Source organism: Rosa rugosa, chromosome 3 (genome assembly GCF_958449725.1).
Source record: "Rosa rugosa chromosome 3, drRosRugo1.1, whole genome shotgun sequence".
Lineage (NCBI taxonomy): Eukaryota > Viridiplantae > Streptophyta > Magnoliopsida > Rosales > Rosaceae > Rosa > Rosa rugosa.
In genome coordinates this window covers 39,001,575-39,021,968 of record NC_084822.1, presented here as the reverse complement: position 1 = coordinate 39,021,968, position 20,394 = coordinate 39,001,575, and the positions used below count along the sequence as shown (strand labels likewise).

Here is a 20,394-nt window from a genome sequence, read left to right as displayed (position 1 = left end):
GGAGATCTCATAGGTCGCCGGAAAGGTGTATTGCCCCCAATAGACGTCTATTGCCCCCCAATAAAACTTTCTGTCACCGGAATGGGAACTAATTTTCCTAAATTTAGACAAATAAAACTTTGATTAAAGAAGAAAAAAAAAAAAAAAAAAAAGGTGATTACATCAATTCAAAACGTCTATTACCCCCCAATAGGCGTCTATTGCATGTCCATTGGGGGGCAATAGATGGCAATAGACATCTATTGCCCCCAAATAAAACAATTTTTTTCTTTTTTCTTTGATTATAGGCCCTCTACCCCATTTTATCTATTAAAAAAAAACACACCTTGCACCTCTTGCATTCCAACATAAGATATTATCCGTGAAAGTACAGTTTAGCTGTATAAAGAGTCGAGTTTTTATTTTTAAAATGAAATTTGATCGCAAGTGCCGTCTTAGCTCAGCCGGTAGAGCGCACGGCTTTTAACCGTGTGGTCGTGGGTTCGATTCCCACAGACGGCGTCTTTGTTTTTGTTTAATTTTCCTCCCTCCTCTTTTTGCAACGGCTATAAACAGAAAGCTTGAAGCTTCCCATGTATACATGGGGTTACTTCCATGGCCAAACCGCCTCAAACCTCTCCTTTTATCCTGCAAACACAAACCCTCCTTAGCTAAAATCCATGCCCTTATGATAGTGACTGGTGCTATCACCCATGCAAACTCCCACGCCCCACTTATAGCCTCATATGCAAGCATTGGCGACACCGAAACTGCCCGCCAGGTGTTCGACGAAATGCCTCAAAGAAACATACATGCATGGAATGCCATGATAATTGCATATTCTCGTCAGCATTTCCCATCTGAAGCTTTGAGTTTGTATTCTCGGATGATATCGGAGGGAGTTCGACCCGATAGCTCGACCTTTACTGGTGCTCTCAAGGCATGTGCAGGCATGTTGGACTTGAAAATGGGTGAGGAAGTTTGGTCCAAGGCGGCGCGTTGCGGGTACGAGGGCGACGTGTTTGTGGCGTCTTCTGTTTTGAATTTGTATGCAAAGTGTGGGAAAATGGATGAAGCAGTGGCGGTTTTCGACAAGATGCACAGAAGGGATCTTGTTTGTTGTACGACAATGATTACGGGGTTTTTGCAGAGTGGGAGGCCAGTGGAAGCAGTTGAGGTGTATAGGAGGATGCAAAATGAGGGAATGGAGTTTGATGGGGTTGTGATGATGGGGTTAGTGCAGGCTTGTGCAAGTCTAGGGGACTTGAGGTTGGGTCTTTCGGTTCATGGGTATATGATTAGGAGAGGTATTCCAATGGATGTTATGGTTCAGACAAGTCTTGTGGATATGTATGCTAAGAGTGGACATTTCGAGCTAGCTTCTTGTGTATTCAATAGGATGCGTTACAGGAATGCCGTTTCTTGGGGTGCTTTGATTTCTGGCTTTGCTCAAAATGGTTTTGCAGGGCACGCGCTTGAAATGGTGGTAGAGATGCAGAAATGTGGTTTCGAGCCAGATTCAGCATCTCTTGTGAGCTCACTTCTAGCATGTTCACAGGTCGGACTGTTGAAATTGGGTAAATCCATTCATGGATATATTTTGAAAAGGCTCGAGATTGGTCAAGTGTGCGGTACTGCAGTCATTGACATGTATTCCAAATGTGGTTCCCTTTCGTATGCGCATGCTCTCTTTGATCAGATGGTCTCCAGAGACTTGATCTCATGGAATGCTATGATTGCCAGCTATGGGATTCATGGGTGTGGAGAGGAAGCTCTAGCACTCTTCCTCCAGATGACAAAGACGAACTTAAAGCCTGATCATTCTACTTTTGCTTCTCTTCTATCGGCTTTCAGTCACTCTGGTCTCGTAGAAGAAGGCCTGCATTGGTTCAATGTCATGGTCGCTAAGTACAAGATCCCTCCAGGGGAGAAACATTATGCTTGTATGGTTGATTTGCTGGCTCGTTCTGGACGAGTTGAAGAGGCTAGCGAGCTAATAGCTTCTATGAACACCGAACCTGGGCTTGCTGTCTGGGTTGCCCTCCTGGCAGGTTGCCACAACCATCGGAAACTCTCCATTGGAGAAATTGCAGCAAAGAAGGTCCTCGAGTTAAATCCAGATGACTTGGGAGTTTATGCTTTGGTCTCAAATTTTTACGCCATGGCAAGGAGATGGGAATGTGTAGCTGGTACAAAGAAGATCATGAAACAGACGGGAACGAAGAAAGTCCCAGGCTACAGTGTAGTGGAAGTGAATGGAAAGCTCCATGCTTTTCTTATGGAAGATAAGAGCCATCATCACCACGAAGATATTATGCTACTACTGAATAAGTTGTACCATGACATGAGAGCTATCGGATATGTCCCAAAGTCTGAGGCTCTGTTGCATAATTTTGAAGAGGCACATTCCTCAGAGCAAAGAAAATTTATCAAATTACTCTAACAACTTTACACTTAAATTTTCATTGCTACTTTGATACCCACTACACACACACACACACACGAAAGAGGTTTAACATCTGAACTAATTTTCTCCTTCCCCATGTTAACAAGTTCAGTAATCTTCTATTAGTATCAAGTTCATTTGGACAAAAATTTCATGCATTAGTAGTATATCATATAAATTGGGATATATTTGGAACCTGGTATGCATTAGAAAGATATATTCAACTAAAACTGGAAACCATAGAACAAAGCAAAGATGGTCAAACTGCAAATTCCACTTCTTGAGCATCACAAATTTTTCAACAACATCCCCCATTTCCAGCCGAATAATGACCATTTCTGGCAGGAGATGTTTGACAAACACCGCCGGAAGGCAAAATAGTTCTCAAAATTAGAACTGTCGCTAGGTTTCAAAATTTCCTCATCTCCTCTGTCCTGCAAACTGAGCTTGAAGTTTTTGGTTGTCTTCTAACAAATGGTCATACTCAAGAAGTAGATCTGCAGCTTGTTTCTGGAGGGAAGTGACATGGAATTCAGCAGTTTCAACAGCTTTATCTTTCTGCGCACACTCCAACTTCAGCTTCTTCAAATCCTCCGATAGAGTTGCAATTTTTTCTTGCAGCTGCTTGATTTCCTTGGAAGATTTCTCTTCCTTTTCTGTAAGCAGCGCCTTTTCTTTCTGTAGCCTGTCAACTTCTTCTTTTGTACTCGTCAATCCATCAAGCTTTGTAAGATAATCGTGTGTTCGATCAATAATGAATCCAAGAAATACAGCAAAAGCTGCATGCAATATCAAGATTGAGACATCAGCGGTTAGACATAGTAGCTTAGCACAGTACAGACACCATATACACGAATCACTTCAGACTTTTTATAACAACTTGAGCATTCCATTTTGGCAGTAATAAAAAATACATGCCCATACGAAGCATGATAAGCATTGCTGCTATTGGTAAGTGTTCAAAACCATAGAGGGTGGAAGCATAGCTGTAAGGATAGGTATTGCAATGTGGGTTGTTGACAACTGTACTATTGCCTAAACTTACATGGAAACAGTATACGCATGCATTTTACTAATTGAACTAAGGTGATCAGAAACCAAGCATATATGACAGGTAAGGATGAAGTTTCAATAAATGTTTATTATAGTCTCAGTTACAGGATCATCAACTTCCATGCCTGATTTAGATGGTGGGCTCGACATTTGTGGATTTTGGGGAGTAAAACTTAACTCACAATTTATGAAACAAACATTCAGTTTCCTTCTATACTCATTGAGTGATACAAATTGTGATAAACGGCAATTGTAATCATTGACAGAAAAAAAGGGAAACTCAAATGGAACTAATTCACATGGGATCAACAAAATGCAGAGGACATGCAACTAAAGGTCAAGTCTTTAGATCTTAAGGTGATTCATCAACACTGACAGATACAAACTTCCCTACCCAGTTCATTATGCACACATTTAAAACTTTGATTGGTATTGACAATTCTCCATACCAGTCTTTTAAAACATACTATAACCAACCCACCCACATGATAACTGCACAGTCAAACTGTACAACCATTGCAATGAAATTGAAAAGCCTAGCTCGAATCCCTTTAAATTTCAACTCATGCTGAATCTAGTAATGAGGGTTTAACCAAAACTAATTGTGTTAGACAAATTCTAATGCTACTTTTCTGGGTGAGACTCATATATAACCAATACACAAATTCCACATAATTGAAGAAAACCCTAATCAATAATCCAACTGTGATATATAGAAAGTACAAAGAGCAGAAACATACACATTAATGACGCTTCAAGGATGTGGGTTCTGTACAGAACCTGATCCATGGGTGACATAGTCCCAAGCTTTTCACCTTTGTTCTGCATCTTGACAATGCTAATGAATCTTGATAGGAGAATCACACCCATGGTGCCAGCAATGCCAATCAGAGTGACTGGGCCTCTGCCCACTTTGAGCTGATCCAGAATCTTCAACACAAGCTCTCTCAAAGGCCCAATCTTGAGCAACATAAGAGATGCCACAACAGCCTCAGCAATCACAACAGGGATCAACAACTCATACATCTCAGCTTCTGTTTCTGGTTTTTTCTAACAAAACTTGAACTGGGCCTCAGAAAAAAGATGAGAACTTGTGAAGAGATTTGAGATATAGCAAGCTTCTTCTACACAGCACAGACTGACTTGTTGGTTCCTTTCCTACCGGAGAAGAAATAGCTTTACAGCTTACTTGAACAACAAACTGCTGGCCAAAGGTCTAAGCTTTTGTTAATGGGTAGTAATTTTCCAGGCAAATTTGGCAAACCCAGTTCGCAGAAAGGGTTTCTAGGCCAAACAATGCGGGATTTGAAGACCACAGATCTATGCAATTAGGCAACTGCGTAGAAAGCAGGAAGCTTTTTCTGCACAGAACCCATTTCTAATGTCAGTGACTTTTCATTTAACAAGTGGTGTAATTTTAGTGTTAAATAAAACTTAAATGTTAATTACTTTAGGCGAATTTCTAAATGGGTTTGCTTTCTCCAGCTCATGAAGGATTTGGGGGGCGAAAGAGTAAAGGTAATAATAATCACAGTCAAGGTGAAATTGACTCGAGAAAAACCAAAATCAAAAATCAAAAACGAGAGAACAAAATCTTTTTCTCGTCCGGTACAAGATTTGTCCTGTTACTTACAAGCTTTGTCCGTTTCCGACCGAGAAGAAAAGACCAACCTCTGTCTCCTTTGGTGTTGAGAGGGTCTTGGGTTGAACTAGTACGTTGTACTTGCAAGTTCTTCTACACAATAAGATCACGTTCAACCCTTTCAACCAACTCAATCAAGATATCAACAAAGTCTAGAGAAAATCTCCGAGTTTGGTCATGTTGAATTTACTTATAACAAGAGTCTTGACCGTTGGTTTTTTTTACACGGTAGTGACCAAGTTCGTGTTTCAAACATAAATGAGATTGGAAAGTAAAACATACAGACATAAACAAAAAATAAATCAAAAATAGTAAATACAATTCATGTTAAGAATTCTTAACTTGCCAGTTGTAAGTTAAAGATTATTTACTATAATAATTAAAAAAATTCAAAAGTAAATAAGGAGATCAAAATGTCAAGGAAATTATGAGAAATTCTCAATTAATTGTGCTCTACTAGCGATCAATTGTGAGTTCACACTAGTAGTTGATTGATCATTTAATCGGTCATATTAACGTTATGTCTCAATAAATTAATTTTTCTATTTTCATGCTTCTTTTTCGGCTAAATTGAAAATTAAAACCCCTTGGCTTGGATCTCCTTCACAATTATTGACTTCGTTCTCGTCATATGTCTGCATTGCTAACTAACACTCTACCTACCCTCACGTTCAACCAGGCCGCTATTTTGTATTGAGTACTTTCAAAGCATGTGTCTGTACTAAAAAGTTGAGACCTCGGAGCATTCCCATGAGAGAGCTTGAACTCTTTTCTCTCCTCATATGTCTTCCTTCGACATATATTGTTGAAATTTCGAGCCTAGCCTATAGCTACCCTGTATGGGTGTTAGAGACCAAGAATATGCTTATTGTGACCATCCCTTTCGAACATGAGCCCATATGATAAAACTGATGAGGATATTGATTCTATGATAATATGCAGACTTTGTGGAACTGGAGGTGGGGAAGGATTTGTGGGTTGCACAAGAGAATTTGTTTATTATACATATAAACAATAACACATCGTTACATTAGCAGTATATCATCCAACGTATAGTAGACGAACTTCTTATAATTGTAAATTAAATATGGTTTTTTTGTATGAATAAATGTAAGAACAATATGGTCATTAGTAAATAGAGAAGTTCTCTAATCACATTTAGGGTTATTAACCTAACAATCATAATCCCAGGATTTAAACATATTGCATATGATAGATGATCCTAAATCTCTAATTAACGTGTCATGTGTTCTTGGTCAATTTTTTTCTTCAAGACTTCTACGTCAACCAAGTCTCTTCCCCGTAGGAATGGTTCCTTTCTCCACAACTTGTACATTTGTTTTTGACAAGTTGAATTTTCAATAAAAGCCAAACGTACTCTCTCTATTTTCCTCGTTTATTTTCTCCCTGAAACAACTCACTGCTTCATTAAACTAAACTTAGTTGGCAAACTGCCATAATATTTTTTCTGGTAAGACAAAGGGGTATCTCGTTCATCAATGGAATATTAAAACCAAGAACTAAGAACAAGCAAAAAAGGCTAGAAATATTATGGCCATTTTTGAAGGTGATTGAAAAGCCAAGAAATCGATGCGATATATTAATGGTAAATCATATTTGAGGCAGAGAGTTATATAATTTATTTGTTCATAATGAGTGCAGCGCCAGCTTTAACACTAAACCCTAAACCCTAAACATTCCAATTCTACGGACTCTGGTAGGAGTCTCTGTCAAATTTATTAAAATAGGAATAGGAAATGTAGATAATTCAAGCTTAGTGCACGCCACGTTTAATAAACCCATAAAACTTGTCAAACCAAGCCGCCTCTTGTTCGTCTTCTTCTTTGAGATTCTAGTTATGTGAAAGAGATTATTCTAAAAAAAAAAAAATTATGTGAAAGAGATCAAGAATGCAACCAATTTTCCAAATCAATTATGTGAAAAAAGCAGTTCCACAAGCTAACTTGTTAGACAATTTGATAGGTGGGAGGGATTGGATAGATGTTAAATTCATTTATGATTTAAAGGATAATCGGATCCACCGACGTCCGTGCTGTTATTGTCAATTATGGTCTTTCCTTTCAAACATGATATATTTTCACAGAATGATATTGTTTTTTTGCTCTCATTTATGATTTAAAAGATAAGTGGATTTACTAATATTAGTAATATATATGTATGCGATGTTATTATCAACTTTGGTTTTTTAAACATGATATATTTCTTCATTTAAAAAATAATATAAATTCAAAATTAGCTAAAATAGGAAGCATTGATGCAAATGTATTTTTAAAGTGACTAGCCAAAATGACCTTTTAACTACTTTAGCTAAAATTTGACTAAAAAAAATAGCTATCATTGTAAAGATGCTCTAAGATGTTATTGACAACTATGGTATTTCTCTTCAAGCATGATATATTTCTAATTCTACGTAATGATATTTTTCTTTTCTTTTATTCTCATGCGTAATACAATTTTCATTGTTTTTTAGATTTGGACAAATAGAATCATGATTATCTTGTCTAGTTAATCAAGACTAGTCATGCATTTTACCCAAATTAAACTAACATGTGACCTTTAACAACATGTGTAACATATATCTTATTAATGCAATATTCAAACACATACTAAATCTAATATATATTTTTTTTATGCGACGCTATCTCCTCCATTTTTTTCTTCTTCAATCCCATAGATCCCATCCCTGCTGCCCAAAACTCATCGATCTTGCATTCTTGCCACTCCTTATAAACGGATAAACCCCATTGACACTGTTGCCTTGTGCCTTTTTCCTTGCAAATCTATTGATTTGTAGGTTCAATGTCCCATGTTAAAATCAAATCCGCACATCTAATCATAAATCTTGATGAATTAATTTTGAATTTATAAGTTTATCGATAATTGACATAGTGTACAGTTTAAGATCAGTACACGAACGAACCCAATTATAGCCGACTCAAATATCTTCTCAGAGACTCGGACCACCAATGAAAATTCACTTGCAGGACCATCAACACTCTCATCAAACCTGTCAACGTCTACATCTTTCCCCATTGTTGGAGCAAGTTCACCCGTTGGGTCACTTACTATTCACTGCTTTTTAGTGTATATTTTCATTCTCTGGGTCACGAAATACACTGTGCCCGTGACCCAGGGCACGAAATACACGGTGCAGGTCACCATGGTGACCCAGAGCACTGTACAGGGTGACCTAGGGCACGAAACACACTGTGCTCGTGACCCAAAGGGTGAAATTAACACTAAAAAGCAGTGAATAGTGGGTGACTTGATGACCCAACGGGTGAACTTGCTCTTGATACCAGTATGAACATAGCATAAAAGAAAATTCATATATAAAAAAAAAAAAAAATTGAAAAGGACTCTACAAAACGACAAGAAAATGTGTCACCAGCATTGTTTCCACAGAAGCCGACAAGCTCGCCCAGCCTAATTTCCTTAACGCAACTCTAACAGTCACCGTTTAAACTCAGCCGCCACCAAAATTAAACCTCCAAGAAAAAAAGAAAAAAAACGAAAGCTTCAATCTTTCCCAACCCAAACGATCAGCGGTAACTAAAAGAGTGCAAAAAGATTTAAACTTTAAACACCAAAAACGTGGAATTTCAGAGTTTAACTAGGAAAAACACTACCTGCCAATAGAATTTTCACGTAGCATTAAAGAAATGGTCTCCGAGTTGAGATGAGTCGACCCAACTCGTGGGTTGAGAGGGATGTTTGAACAGAGAAGAAACAGAGACTTTTAACATTTTTGAGAAAGGTCAAACATGATGGGTAGCGTCCGTCAATGGTTGATAAACCCCTCCACGACGCCCTCTTTCTCTCTCTAAAGCTTCTGCTTCATTATTCTCTGGCCCCCTCTTCTCTCTCTAGAATTGAATTTGGGTTTTTCTCTGGTGGGTCTTTGAAGGGTTTGCAGGAGGAGCTTTGTGTTGTGATATTTGGTGGTGGGTTTGGTGAAAGGAGCTGAATTTTGGGCTCTGACATTTTTTGGGGCTGTTCTGAATCTGGTGGAGAGGGAGAGATGGCAGTAAGTTCATAAAGTTGCTTCCTTTGTTTTTTTGTATCTGTTTTTTTTTTTTTTTTGGTTTTGTTTTGTTTTTTTTTTTGATGTTTTCTTGTTGGTTGAGCTGTTGAGAATTCTCAATCGTTATGGATAGGTTGAGCCAGGGTTTGGTTCTTTTCTTGATTGCGAAAAATAGTAGTTTGTATGATTTTGTGTTCTATTGTAAGATGGTGTCTACTATGAGACTTTGGGAATCTATATGTCTTTGTTTACTCTCTGACAAGAAAGACTTTGTTTTTGTACGGATTGCTGATATGTAAAGTCTGTAGCAGACTTGGTTATGTTGTTGGTCTGCATTCTTTTAGTTAGGGATTTTAGGGTTCATGGTACTTGGGCTGTCAAGATTAAGAGGAGGATCAATCAGAGTGCCTTATTAATCGCTATGGATCTGCATTTGCTGCCTGTTGTATGCGTGCGATGTATGATTAAGAATTTTCTTGAAAAAGTGTTCTTTCATTCTTTTTGTGTGGTTAAATTAGCATATAAAACGTGTGCCGGAAACGTGGAGCCTTAGCAGTTCGGGGCAGGAGTGGTATTCCTGCTTCGAACTTTCCAGGATCACATAGTAGAATATTGTAAAGGTGTTGAGCAATCTAGTGGATGTGGTACAATGATGCGTATAGCCAATGTAGTTTAATTCCCGGAATATTTATTGAAGCTCCTGCTGGAAGCTTCTGGGTGGATAAATCTTTTGAAGGGGGGCAAATAAGGGTTTTATTTACCATACTGGAAATCTATTTAGTATTAGGAGGTTACTATGAATGTGTAAATGCATGTGATTATTTGTCGTTAGATAAATGATAATCTCTCTCTCTCTCTCTCCATATGATGCTGTAGAATGTAGTTTGATTTTCTTGTTTGTGTATCCACATTTGAAATATTTTGGCTTCTAAGTGGTACTGAACATATAGGCTTGTTATCATGTGGATGGAGAGATAATTTTTCATATCTTCTTTGTGTATTTTGTCTCCCAATTGATGTTGTTGAGGCAGTAGGTGAGAATTTGGATAAGATAATTTGCATTTCCGTATATATGAAATATAGGTGGATTGACATTGGTTTTCATTCTGTGAGAAGATAGAGATTCTGGTTTAATGCTAGGAAATGCAGTTAAGAACTTAAAAGAGGATGTTGCATTGGGTCACTTGGCCTTTGCTGAGAAATGAATAAATAGGAGTTGAAACCATACACTTCAATGGACAGTCACGGACATGGTAATCTTGCTGATCTTTTGGTTTATTCATTTCCATGGGCAGTTAGTTATCCAGTCGTTTACTGCCCCCTCATTTTAGAGTGATCTGAGTAGACAGGGAAAATTTTCAGGAAAGAATTCTTCCATTTTCTCCATGTGGCTGAATTGCCTTATGAAATTTCTGCTCTGGTGAATTGCAGCCTGAAGTTCCTTATATTCTTCTCTGTTGTTTTATTTCGAGGATCATGTGCTAGAAGATTGTAATGTGGTTGATCAGTGTAGTTGACATGGTATTTTGTTTTATTACTGATACACTTGGCCATTCTAATTTGATTCTGAAGGTGAAATTATGCGAAATAAACCTGTTGATGGGGCCACATTAGCTTTTTTGGGGGTTTGATTGTAGTACTTTGGATAGTGTTAGTTAGGAATGGGAAGCTAAATGGTAGATATTAGATACTTCCTGTTTTAGTTAAGTAATCTCTCTCTCTCTCTCATTTGTTTTCTGTGCATTTTCCAGCGTCTCCAAATTAGTACTGTTGAAGCACAAGGTGAGAATGTTGGCATTTCCACAGAAATAGAATTAAGGGGTTTGCTTAATGAGTTAATGTATTATACTAGAAGTTTAATATCAATAGTCTGTGTAGGTGGTTGTATGTAATAGAAAAGCAGTTGGTGTTAGATAATTGATGCCCTCTCTCTAAAAACCAGACTAAGCATCATCTCCCTCGGCGATGCTGCTGTAGATTATACTTTCTAGTTGCCGTATTCATATTGTGAAATTCTCCGGCTTCTCAGTGGAAATGAAAATTTGGAGTTTTGATATGGATGGAGAAATATTCATTAGTTTCCAATACACCTGTCTCTAAGTTGATACTGTTGAAGCACAATTTGGATGGAGATATACCTTTTATAATCTGTTAGCATATCTGAAATGTGATGTTAATTGGTTAACATTGGTTTTACGGTGTGCTAAAGAGTATTCCAATCTTACTGAGTTTAAAGAAAGGTGATTTGATCCTAGTAACTTCTGTTAAAAAGGAACATGATGTTGTATTAATTTGTCTGTCCTTTGGTTTTAAAGTGCATAAATATGAAATCTAAACCAAACCAATTCCATTGATAGTCATGGAGGGGGTCTGAATATGACTTCTATGTGTCATCTATCAAATCTTTTGGCTCTCCTTCATATCCACAGACTAGTCATTTTCTAGTCAATTTCAGGGTGAGCAGAATAAACATTGAATTTTTTCAGGAAACATTTCTGAAGTATGTCTTTGAGCAAGTCCATAAATTCCTTGATTGACAAGAAGTAGGTACCAGTTGTTATCTCATTCTTTGGATCCAGCAAAGCTTGTTGAATAACTTCATGTTACTTTAACAAGATTCAGGGAGTTGCTAATAGATTCTGACTGTCCTTTTCTTCCCTGGATCTGGTCCAACTATTCTAAGTATAGTGAAGTGAAATCAAGTTGTAGTCATGCAGAATTACTTGTAGAACATCTTTCAAAATTTGGACCTTCATGTTCATGGTTCCATCATACTAATAAACACTTCATATGTTGATGCTATGTTAGTGTATTGGAAATTTATTCTCTCATGAATAATGGATATGTTTTACATGTACTTCATATGTGACAATATTTCTTCATGTGGCAGCAACGCTCTCATGTACCAAAGTTTGGCAATTGGGAAGGTGAAGAAAATGTTCCCTACACAGCCTATTTTGATAAGGCGCGAAAGGGTCGAACTGGGCCTGGGGGAAAGATGATTAATCCAAATGACCCCCAAGAGAACCCTGATCTCCTTAACGATATGTCATCAGTCACATCATCTCCTCCCAGAGTTAGAGCTGAACCAGAAAGACAAGATCATGAACGGGGAAGAAGCAGGGAGGATATTGACCAAAGGCAATATGCCAACTCTCCAGCACACCGCGAAAATCTGAGTCGCAAAACTTCTGGTGAATCAACATATCAACCTGGTAGAGGGCGTGGAACAAATTCTGGTGAAACTCATCGAAGACCTGCACGACAAAGTGCTGGCTCTGAGCAGAGCATTGAACGTTCACCTCTCCATCGCCAGGCAAGGGCCACGGGGAGAGATTCTCCTTCCTGGGAGGGAAAGCCTTCATATGAAAGTAGCCATGGTACTCCTGGAAGATCCCGTCTTAAGCCTCGCGATGAAAGTGTAAATTTTCTTTCTTATTTCCATCATGTTATTGCCGTAATAACATAACTAGTCACATGTCTATGGTAACTGTCACTAAAATAATATGGTCTCCAAAAACTTGTTTTGACCGATGATGGAGCATTGTTCGGAGGCATGCATATCAAGAAAACTTTCTTGTTGTAAGAACTACTGTTTTCAAAATGATTGGTGGTGGAGTTAATCACAATACCTAATTGACTAGTTGCGCTGTTACCTATGATATACTTCCTGAGCATGTTTCTGTCTATTGTGTCAGCCTGACAAAGGTGCTGCTGTCCCGAAATTTGGTGAGTGGGATGAGAACAACCCGGCATCAGCTGATGGTTTCACTCACATTTTCAACAAAGTGAGGGAGGAGAAGGCAGGAAAAGTTCCTGGCACACCACCTGAGCCATCGTACCACACTCAACGGAAGCCTGCTGGCAATGACAGTGCTAAGGTTTGTCATTATGATCCTCTGCCGGTTTTCTTATTTTCGTCGAACTTGTGGTTTATCTCATCTCATTTTGTTTTTCACTCACTTTGTACAGAGTTGCTGCTTTCCATGGAGCAGAAAATGAGATGTTGGGTCTGAGTTTGTGAGTAATTATAAGGTGTTTGGACCTGTAAATATCTTTGAAAGGCTATCTCCATGAGGAGTACCTTTTATAAAGTGCTGCATTCATTTTATGGGCATGTGTGCTATCTTGTATTAATAAAGATTTCATTCCACTCATTGGAAAATCTTTTCTTTTTTTACTTTTTTCTCTCTTTCTGGTTTTCGCTTCTCATTTCATCTTTAGCTGTGTTCACTGTGTTGTGCCATAGAAAGCTAATTTATCATATACTCTATGTGGCTGTGAGGAACCAGATACAGATTCTTTGATTCTATTTCAATTTATATCACCGCCACAATTTGTCTTGGTTCTTGTTCTCTTCTCTTCTCTTCTTGAACTATATGCTACATTAATTGTTTCTGCATATTCGATCATCTGAATGAATCCTACCTCCTAGATAGTACTGAACAATGAACTAGTGTTGGGTTGAAATTTCAGTTTCACCAAGCATGTCAGTTCCCTTGTTTATCCTTTTTCGTTTGTGTTTCACTGTCCTGTGCATGATTTTACACCAGATTGATGGAAATGACCACATTTTAGTCGAGGAGATGAAGACAATGACTAGATTGACTATAGTAAAAACCAAAGACGAAAGATTGGTTACGAAATAAACAAAATGATTAGCTCTATTCAGCATGCAAAACATGATTAACTTATTGGGGGCATGGTTTTGGGTGTTCAAATGCATTACAAAATAAATAAATTAAAAAAAAAAAATTAATTCCGAAGATTTTTATAACTTTCCTAGTCCGTACCGCGCGCCACGTGGCATGCACGATATCATTCCTTTATAATTCCCTAATAAAGAGTCTGAGCCGCCGACAAAGAAACGGGGTCCAACAGTCAACATCGCATCAATTGCAACAATCAGCCCATCCTCACCGTCGAACCAATCTACTCCTCACATCAACGAGAGCCCAGCCTGAGGACGCACGCACCCTATCCCACCTCCAACAACGACCTAACCCAAAAATTTCAGAGCGCCAAAACTGCGCGGCGCGTTTAAAAAGTTCAAAAATTTCAACCAAAAACAAAAAAGCGTTAAACAGAAAACCCAAACTCAAATGCTTTTCAAATTTACACTCTCAATTTCTAAAACCCCATCTCCCTCCCTCTCTCTCTCTCTCTCTCTCTCTCTTTCTTTCTCTCCCAGATTCGATTCCCAATTTGCCATAGCCGAAATCGAATACACAGAACCCATCGCTGTGTCCGAGCCCATACAAATCCCAGGTACTTCACTATCTCCGATTCAGATTTGCTGGGTCAAATCCCTTATATTTTAGTTTCAATCTGAGTAGTTTTCTTTGAATTTGAGTACCCAATTGGAATTTAGATTCAGGGTTGTATTGGGTTTTGGGATTTACAGTCAAAGCTTTCGTCTTTAATTTCTTTCGAAACCCTTATCCCCCCTATGCCCAATTGAGCTCGGACTCATGGTTAGAGAGCAAACAGTGGAGTCCTTCTACTCGAGGCTCCGCGAATCGGCGATAGCCTCGTCGGGTTCTCCTCTGCTCATATTCCCATCTACTTCAGATGTGGACTCCCTCTGTGCCCTCAAAATCATTTTACATGTGCTTGAATCGGATTCGGTCCGGTACTCGTGTTATCCGGTGTCTTCGTTTCAGGAGATTCACAAGTACGCAGGGCCGGACCTGTGTTCTTCGTCGGAGAATCCGATTTGTATTCTTTTGATCAATTGGGGGTGTCACCGGGACCTGAGGAGGCTGCTCAATTTGTCCCCCGTGGCGCGTGTTTTCGTGGTGGACAGTCACCGGCCGATTCATTTGCATAATCTGAGTGAGCAGAATGATCGTGTGGTTGTGCTTTATACATTGGAAGATGAGAGGCAGGCGGATTTGGCCTATGATATTGAGGATGTTTCGGCTTTGGCTAATGCGAGTGACTTGAATAGTGATGATGAGCTTGATGGGGAGTCGGATAGTGATGGTGATAGTGATAGTGAGAGTGAGGAGGATGGGGATGGGGATGGGGATGGGTCGAGGAAGAAAAGGAGGGTGTCTGAGGAAGAAGACCCGGTTAAGCTTTTTGGGAAGTTGAAGAAGAAATACTACCATTTGGGTACTTTTCATGGTAAGCCTTCGGGGTGTTTGATGTATGATTTGTCACATTCTTTGAGGAAGAACACGAATGAGTTGCTTTGGTTGTCTTGTGTTTCTTTAACGGATCAGTTTGTACACGAGAGGTTAACAGATGAGAGGTACCAGGCTGCGGTTATGGAGCTGGAGCAGCATATTAACAGTTCAGGGAATTTGGAGGCAGTGACTTCGGTGACTCTCAAAGACGGGACGAAGATTCGGCTGCCCAGTTCGTCTAGAATTGCATATGAAGATGAGCCTAGACTAATGCTGTTGCAGGAATGGAATTTATTTGATTCCATGATTTGTTCTTCCTACATTGCAACCAAAATGAAGACATGGAGTGACAACGGAATGAAAAAGCTCCAGCTTCTTATTGCAAGGATGGGAATTGCGCTGGTGGATTGCCAACAGAAGTTTCAGTTCATGAATGTTGAAGTGAAAAAAAGGATGAGAGATCAATTTGAACAGTTTTTACCCGAGTATGGACTCACTGATTTCTACTACCGGAGCTTTCTGCGGCTCCACGGTTATGGCTCAAGGGTATCAGCAGCAGATGTGGTGTATGGAGTTACAGCTTTGCTTGAATCGTTTGTAGAGTCAGATGGTTCCTGTGCTGCTAAGCAGTTTGGGGTAGCTTATGATGCCCTGTCATTGAACAATCTTGATAAGCTGAAAGCTGGAATGCAGAAAGCAATTCGGGTACAAAGGGCAATTGTTAGACAAGGAAGTAGAGCAGTAACAAAGAGTGGTTGTATAAGAAGTGGAAGGAAATTTAGGTGGGTGAAACTTGAAGATTCTGTAGATGCGAAACTGTTGGGGTACCCCCAGGCATTGACTAAATTGTGCTATTTTGTGATGGATGCTCTGAAAGAGAAGGGAGCTAGAATGAAGCCTTTGGTTTGTGCTTGCTTGGCACAAGAAGCCAAAAAGATGATCATAGTTGGGGTTTGTGGGAAGCCTCGACTGGGAGCAGTTAAAGGAAATTCGTTTGGAATTGCATTTCGAACTGCAGCTCAGGAGATTTCTGCAGAGTTCTTCCATGAGATGTTCGAGTCTTCATGGATCATCCTGGATTCAGCTCAAGTGAATACCTTTATGATGAGGTTGACTAATAAATTGTGACGTAGAACTTCCCAAGGGAAAATGTCTAACCCTCCCCTTTAGCTTCTTTGAGCAAGTTTTACTGTAATGCTGTGTTTTAATTGATCTGTGCCAAGTTACATAATTGTTTTCTTTTTTCTTTTTTTTTAATAAATTCCTCATTTCTTCAGTTGTAAGTTGTAACATGTTTCTTTCTTCATAAGTTCAGTTTATATGACACTTTCTAGCAACGAATCAATTTTTTTGCCCCTCTATTGACCCTTCACTGAACCTATTTGAATCATATGAGTTGAGGACATGTATATGAGATTTACTGTGAAGCTACTGGCACCAAACTATGGGACACAGTAGTATTGGACAATAATTATGCTCCAAACTACTTTGACAGGTACTCGGCAGTTTGCTTGCAAATGTAGAACAATTAGATGATCTGTTTATTGAACACCCTGATATTGATCTACAGGTACAATCTTTGTGTCAGTGGTAAAATAAACGATCGTAGGCTCGTAGCCATACTTACCTTTGTAAAAGATCTGAACTTTATAACTGGGGCATGAACCAACAAGCCAAACTAAAACTTAAATTCAAACTGTCGTGATAACAAAGAGCTAATCATGACTAAACTTGAATGAGCAAACACAACATTATTCAGATTGTATTGGGCAGGTTTACACTTTACACCCAACAAAATAATTTGCTAATGAAAGTATTAATCAGCAGATGGTTTCCATCAACATCAGTCCAGTCAGTATCTCGTGGACATACATATAGCTAAGAAAGAAACATTGATACTTCGATCACCCTCAAGCAAAGTAAAGTACCCCATTTCAATTCTTACCAACAATCATGTCCAACGAAGCCAGATTGTGACATTGAAGTTGTTTTAAGCCCAAGATCTGCAAAATTTCCACTCTAGTTTCCTCTACTCCGTTAAATTCTGCACCTCTTCTGCATTTTTTTGGTCAATCTCCAACCCATTATATCAAGATGCTCCTGCAGCAGCACGCTTATCATGTACCCCCTCTTGTTCTTCTTTGGAAGAAGCTTGTTTGGAAAATTCTTGGATTATTTCACGTTGTCTTTGAGACAGATTTGTTGGGATGCTGACATTGAAGTGCACATATAGATCACCCAATGAATAAGAGTTCCTCGTCTTGATCCCCTTCTTCTTCAGGACTACCTTCTGACCAGGTTGCGTGGCAGGGCTGACCTTTAGGAGTACATCTCCAGTGAGAGTAGGGACCTTTATGGTTCCTCCCAATATTGCCTGCACAAAAGCATTCCATCCAGCCTCAGTAAATAAATAGGTAATTGCTTTCACTGGAAGAAAGATGCCACAAATGACGGGCAATTGTTTGAAAGAAATAGAATATAAGATCTACAAGTATAAATTTGCCTAAAACATCAAAACTTCCAAGTACCAACAATCTGAGCAACATATCTTCTGATCTTCTTTATTGGGCTTCCCAGTTGCCTCAAAGTGAAAATATATATACACATATACATATAATTCATCATCTCATACACACCCTTCACAACTTTTACGTATTAATAAAAGCATATGATAGCTACTGAGCAGTGAAGTACTTAAGCATTACCTGAGAGATACTCAGAACGGCATCTACATGAATGTTGGCACCTTGTCTCCGGAAAACTGGGTCTTCCCTAACCTTAATGGTAACATATAGATCACCAGGTTGATTTCCATCAGGATCAGCTCCACCGTTACTGAACACCCGCATGGTTTCATTGTTGTCTATTCCTGGCATTATATCTAACTTGACTGACTTCGTTCCATTTAAGACACGCTTTCCATTGCAAGAGTTGCAGAGTATCGGGAAAGTTTTGCCAGTCCCTCTACACTGAGTACAAGGCATATGCATCCTACCAAGGGCGGTTTGCATGGAAGTCATACCTAACCCCCCACAGCCCTTACATGATTCACGTTTGGTGCCAGGAGGAGCACCAGTTCCACGACAAGCTTCACAAGAAACTGCAGCTCTAAATTGCACAGTTTTAGCACATCCCTTAACAGCTTCCATAAAGGATATCTCCAAAATTACATTAACATCCTGTCCACCACCCTGTCGGCCAAAAAAGTCTTCAAATGGATTGCCGAAACCACCGGGAAAGCCGTTGCCGTTGCCGTTGCCTCTCTCTTCAAATGCATCATGGCCGTACTCATCATACTCTCTACGCTTCTCCTCATCTTTCAAAACTTCATAAGCCTTCTGAACTTCTTGAAACTTCTTTTCGGCATCAGGATCATCTTTATTTGTGTCTGGATGGAGCTTCTTTGCCAGGCCATAATAGGCTTTCTTTATTTCCGACGCATTTGCAGTCTTGCTCACACCAAGTGCATCATAGTAATCTCTCGCAGCCGCTGATGCTGGTACAGAAAAGGCAGCACAAGCCCCGTAAATAAATAAAATCCAAACTCTTCTTTCAATATCAAAGTGACAGCAGATAATAGCATGATTATACAAGAAACAACCCTTCTTTCCCAATAAAACCCATCCCAAATCTTCCTTAAAAAAAAAACATGGTTTTTCAACAAGTAATACAAAGAACACCGAAAAGAGCCCAGATTTCAAAGAGTGAATGATAAACTGAAATGTGCATAAATACATAAGCAAATAAACCAAAATGAATCATAGAAGCAAGTGTCCAATACCAGTTCCATGAATCGACCTCACTGTAGTCCAATTAGTATGCGCAGCTCCAAGAAACCAATTCTTACTACAAACTGCAAAAGAATTGAGCGCAAAGATTATTTCTCAGATTGATTCCAATTCACCAAATACTCCATAAACTACAAAAACGAATAAAGGGCCTCACTTTAATTCACCCTGGACTAATATAGAGCAACCCAACAGAGAACTGAGAACCCATTACTTGAGAATTAAGAAAGAAAGAGAAAAGATGGGTTTTTGACATACCATTATGATTTCCTAAAACCCTATGATTCTTGCAAAGCCCGGCGTTGAAGGTTCTATAAGCACCACCTCCAAGGAGCCTACTGTATATGGGGGAGGAGGGTGTAGGGTTTAGGAGGGTTTTGGAGGAGAGAGAGCGACGGGCGAGCCGGTGGACGATCCTGACGCCGTTGGAGCCAGCCATTTGGGACGCTCTGCGAATTACAACTAGCCACAACAACAACTCTGTTTTAGACTTTTACTTTACCCCTTGCCCAAAACAAAGAAAAAGATCCTTACAGTGAGGCTCTTTTTCTTTTCTTTTTGGTCTGATTTCTTTTCTATTTACTTTTTAATCTTTTTTTTTTTTTTTTTTTTTTTGAGAATGAAGTGATACTGACTTTTTATTTTAAGGGCTTGACCAAAATCATCAAAATTGGCTAAAATTATCCCGCTTATCTCAATAACAGATTTTTGTTCCTACTTACACAATTTAATATCAAATGACTATTTTGCCCTCAACACAATTAAAGAATTACAACTGCCAATCCCTCTCTCCTCCTTCCGATCCAGTTTCTCTCTCTCCTCAATCTGCACAAACCGGCTCTCTCTCTCTCTCATCACTGTCAAGTCTCCGGCGAGGTATACCCAGTGGCGGAACTTGGAGCCCAATCTTGGAGGGGCCAAAAATTAATAGTTTAGTAAATTGGGGCAATGGGGGGGGCCATATATATACAAAATTGTTGACTTTATTGGTGTTATACACGGCTGGTTAAGGAAATTTGAAAACATTGGGGGGGCCATGGCCCTCACCCGCCCCTATAAGGATCCGCCACTGGGTATACCCGTGTTTTCCGGCGATGGTCCCTTTATATTCTGTCTTCCTCCTCCTCTTCCGAGCCCAACTTCGAAAATGGATCCTCCAGGTTCCTCCCGGCCACATCGCCTTCGCAAGTACCCGGTCGGAGCTACCTCGTCCCCGCGCCATCTCTCTCTCCTCTCTGTCTCCTCCGCGCTGTGCCGATCTGCACTATCTCTCTCTCCTCTCGGCCAAGAGCTTTGTCTCAACATGTATG

General features: G+C 39.4%; 5 protein-coding genes and 1 non-coding gene across 7 annotated transcripts; 4 read left to right on the top strand and 2 right to left on the bottom strand.

Annotated features, from left to right (window-relative positions):
* Nucleotides 1-428: 428 nt before the first annotated feature.
* Nucleotides 429-501, top strand: TRNAK-UUU (transfer RNA lysine (anticodon UUU)). Its single transcript has one exon. It is a non-coding gene; the product is annotated as a tRNA-Lys (tRNA).
* Nucleotide 502: 1 nt separating this feature from the next.
* Nucleotides 503-2,486, top strand: LOC133740243 (putative pentatricopeptide repeat-containing protein At3g25060, mitochondrial). Its single transcript, XM_062168178.1, has one exon. The coding sequence runs from the start codon at nt 581-583 to the stop codon at nt 2,420-2,422; it is 1,842 nt and encodes a 613-aa protein (XP_062024162.1). The 5' UTR covers nt 503-580; the 3' UTR covers nt 2,423-2,486.
* Nucleotides 2,487-2,627: 141 nt separating this feature from the next.
* Nucleotides 2,628-4,894, bottom strand: LOC133740244 (uncharacterized). The gene is made up of 2 exons (XM_062168179.1): nt 4,219-4,894; nt 2,628-3,204 (listed from the first exon to the last, which is right to left on the bottom strand). Exons 1-2 carry the CDS (start codon nt 4,502-4,504, stop codon nt 2,846-2,848), a joined length of 645 nt encoding a protein of 214 aa, XP_062024163.1. The 5' UTR covers nt 4,505-4,894; the 3' UTR covers nt 2,628-2,845.
* A 3,924-nt stretch (nt 4,895-8,818) lies between these two features.
* Nucleotides 8,819-13,515, top strand: LOC133739034 (RPM1-interacting protein 4). 2 transcript variants are annotated; one of them, XM_062166747.1, is made up of 4 exons: nt 8,819-9,168; nt 12,056-12,586; nt 12,864-13,046; nt 13,138-13,515. In XM_062166747.1, the coding sequence occupies exons 1-4, from the start codon at nt 9,163-9,165 to the stop codon at nt 13,165-13,167; spliced, it is 750 nt and encodes a 249-aa protein (XP_062022731.1). In that variant the 5' UTR covers nt 8,819-9,162; the 3' UTR covers nt 13,168-13,515. The 2 variants fall into 2 exon arrangements, with proteins under 2 accessions (XP_062022731.1, XP_062022730.1); XM_062166746.1 differs by lacking the exon at nt 8,819-9,168 and having other exon boundaries at nt 12,047-12,586.
* A 747-nt stretch (nt 13,516-14,262) lies between these two features.
* LOC133739264 (uncharacterized) lies at nt 14,263-16,643 on the top strand. Its single transcript, XM_062167009.1, has one exon. It carries the CDS (start codon nt 14,637-14,639, stop codon nt 16,422-16,424), a length of 1,788 nt encoding a protein of 595 aa, XP_062022993.1. The 5' UTR covers nt 14,263-14,636; the 3' UTR covers nt 16,425-16,643.
* A 379-nt stretch (nt 16,644-17,022) lies between these two features.
* Nucleotides 17,023-19,593, bottom strand: LOC133737696 (chaperone protein dnaJ GFA2, mitochondrial-like). Its single transcript, XM_062165202.1, has 4 exons — nt 19,343-19,593; nt 19,078-19,149; nt 18,002-18,792; nt 17,023-17,670 (listed from the first exon to the last, which is right to left on the bottom strand). The coding sequence occupies exons 1-4, from the start codon at nt 19,521-19,523 to the stop codon at nt 17,386-17,388; spliced, it is 1,329 nt and encodes a 442-aa protein (XP_062021186.1). The 5' UTR covers nt 19,524-19,593; the 3' UTR covers nt 17,023-17,385.
* Between the last annotated feature and the right edge of the window lie 801 nt (nt 19,594-20,394).

Excerpts from the sequence above, each read along its gene's own strand:
- LOC133740243 (XM_062168178.1), top strand. The coding sequence starts at position 581 with ATGGGGTTACTTCCATGGCCAAACCGCCTCAAACCTCTCCTTTTATCC.
- LOC133740244 (XM_062168179.1), bottom strand. The coding sequence starts at position 4,504 with ATGTATGAGTTGTTGATCCCTGTTGTGATTGCTGAGGCTGTTGTGGCA. Across the intron at positions 3,205-4,218 it reads CCTTGAAGCGTCATTAATGT|CTTTTGCTGTATTTCTTGGA; the intron begins GTATGTTTCTGC and ends TATTGCATGCAG.
- LOC133739034 (XM_062166746.1), top strand. The coding sequence starts at position 12,047 with ATGTGGCAGCAACGCTCTCATGTACCAAAGTTTGGCAATTGGGAAGGT. Across the intron at positions 12,587-12,863 it reads TTAAGCCTCGCGATGAAAGT|CCTGACAAAGGTGCTGCTGT; the intron begins GTAAATTTTCTT and ends CTATTGTGTCAG. Across the intron at positions 13,047-13,137 it reads CTGGCAATGACAGTGCTAAG|AGTTGCTGCTTTCCATGGAG; the intron begins GTTTGTCATTAT and ends CACTTTGTACAG.
- LOC133739264 (XM_062167009.1), top strand. The coding sequence starts at position 14,637 with ATGGTTAGAGAGCAAACAGTGGAGTCCTTCTACTCGAGGCTCCGCGAA.
- LOC133737696 (XM_062165202.1), bottom strand. The coding sequence starts at position 19,523 with ATGGCTGGCTCCAACGGCGTCAGGATCGTCCACCGGCTCGCCCGTCGC. Across the intron at positions 19,150-19,342 it reads GGTTTTAGGAAATCATAATG|TTTGTAGTAAGAATTGGTTT; the intron begins GTATGTCAAAAA and ends ATTCTTTTGCAG. Across the intron at positions 17,671-18,001 it reads CCGTTCTGAGTATCTCTCAG|GCAATATTGGGAGGAACCAT; the intron begins GTAATGCTTAAG and ends GCTTTTGTGCAG.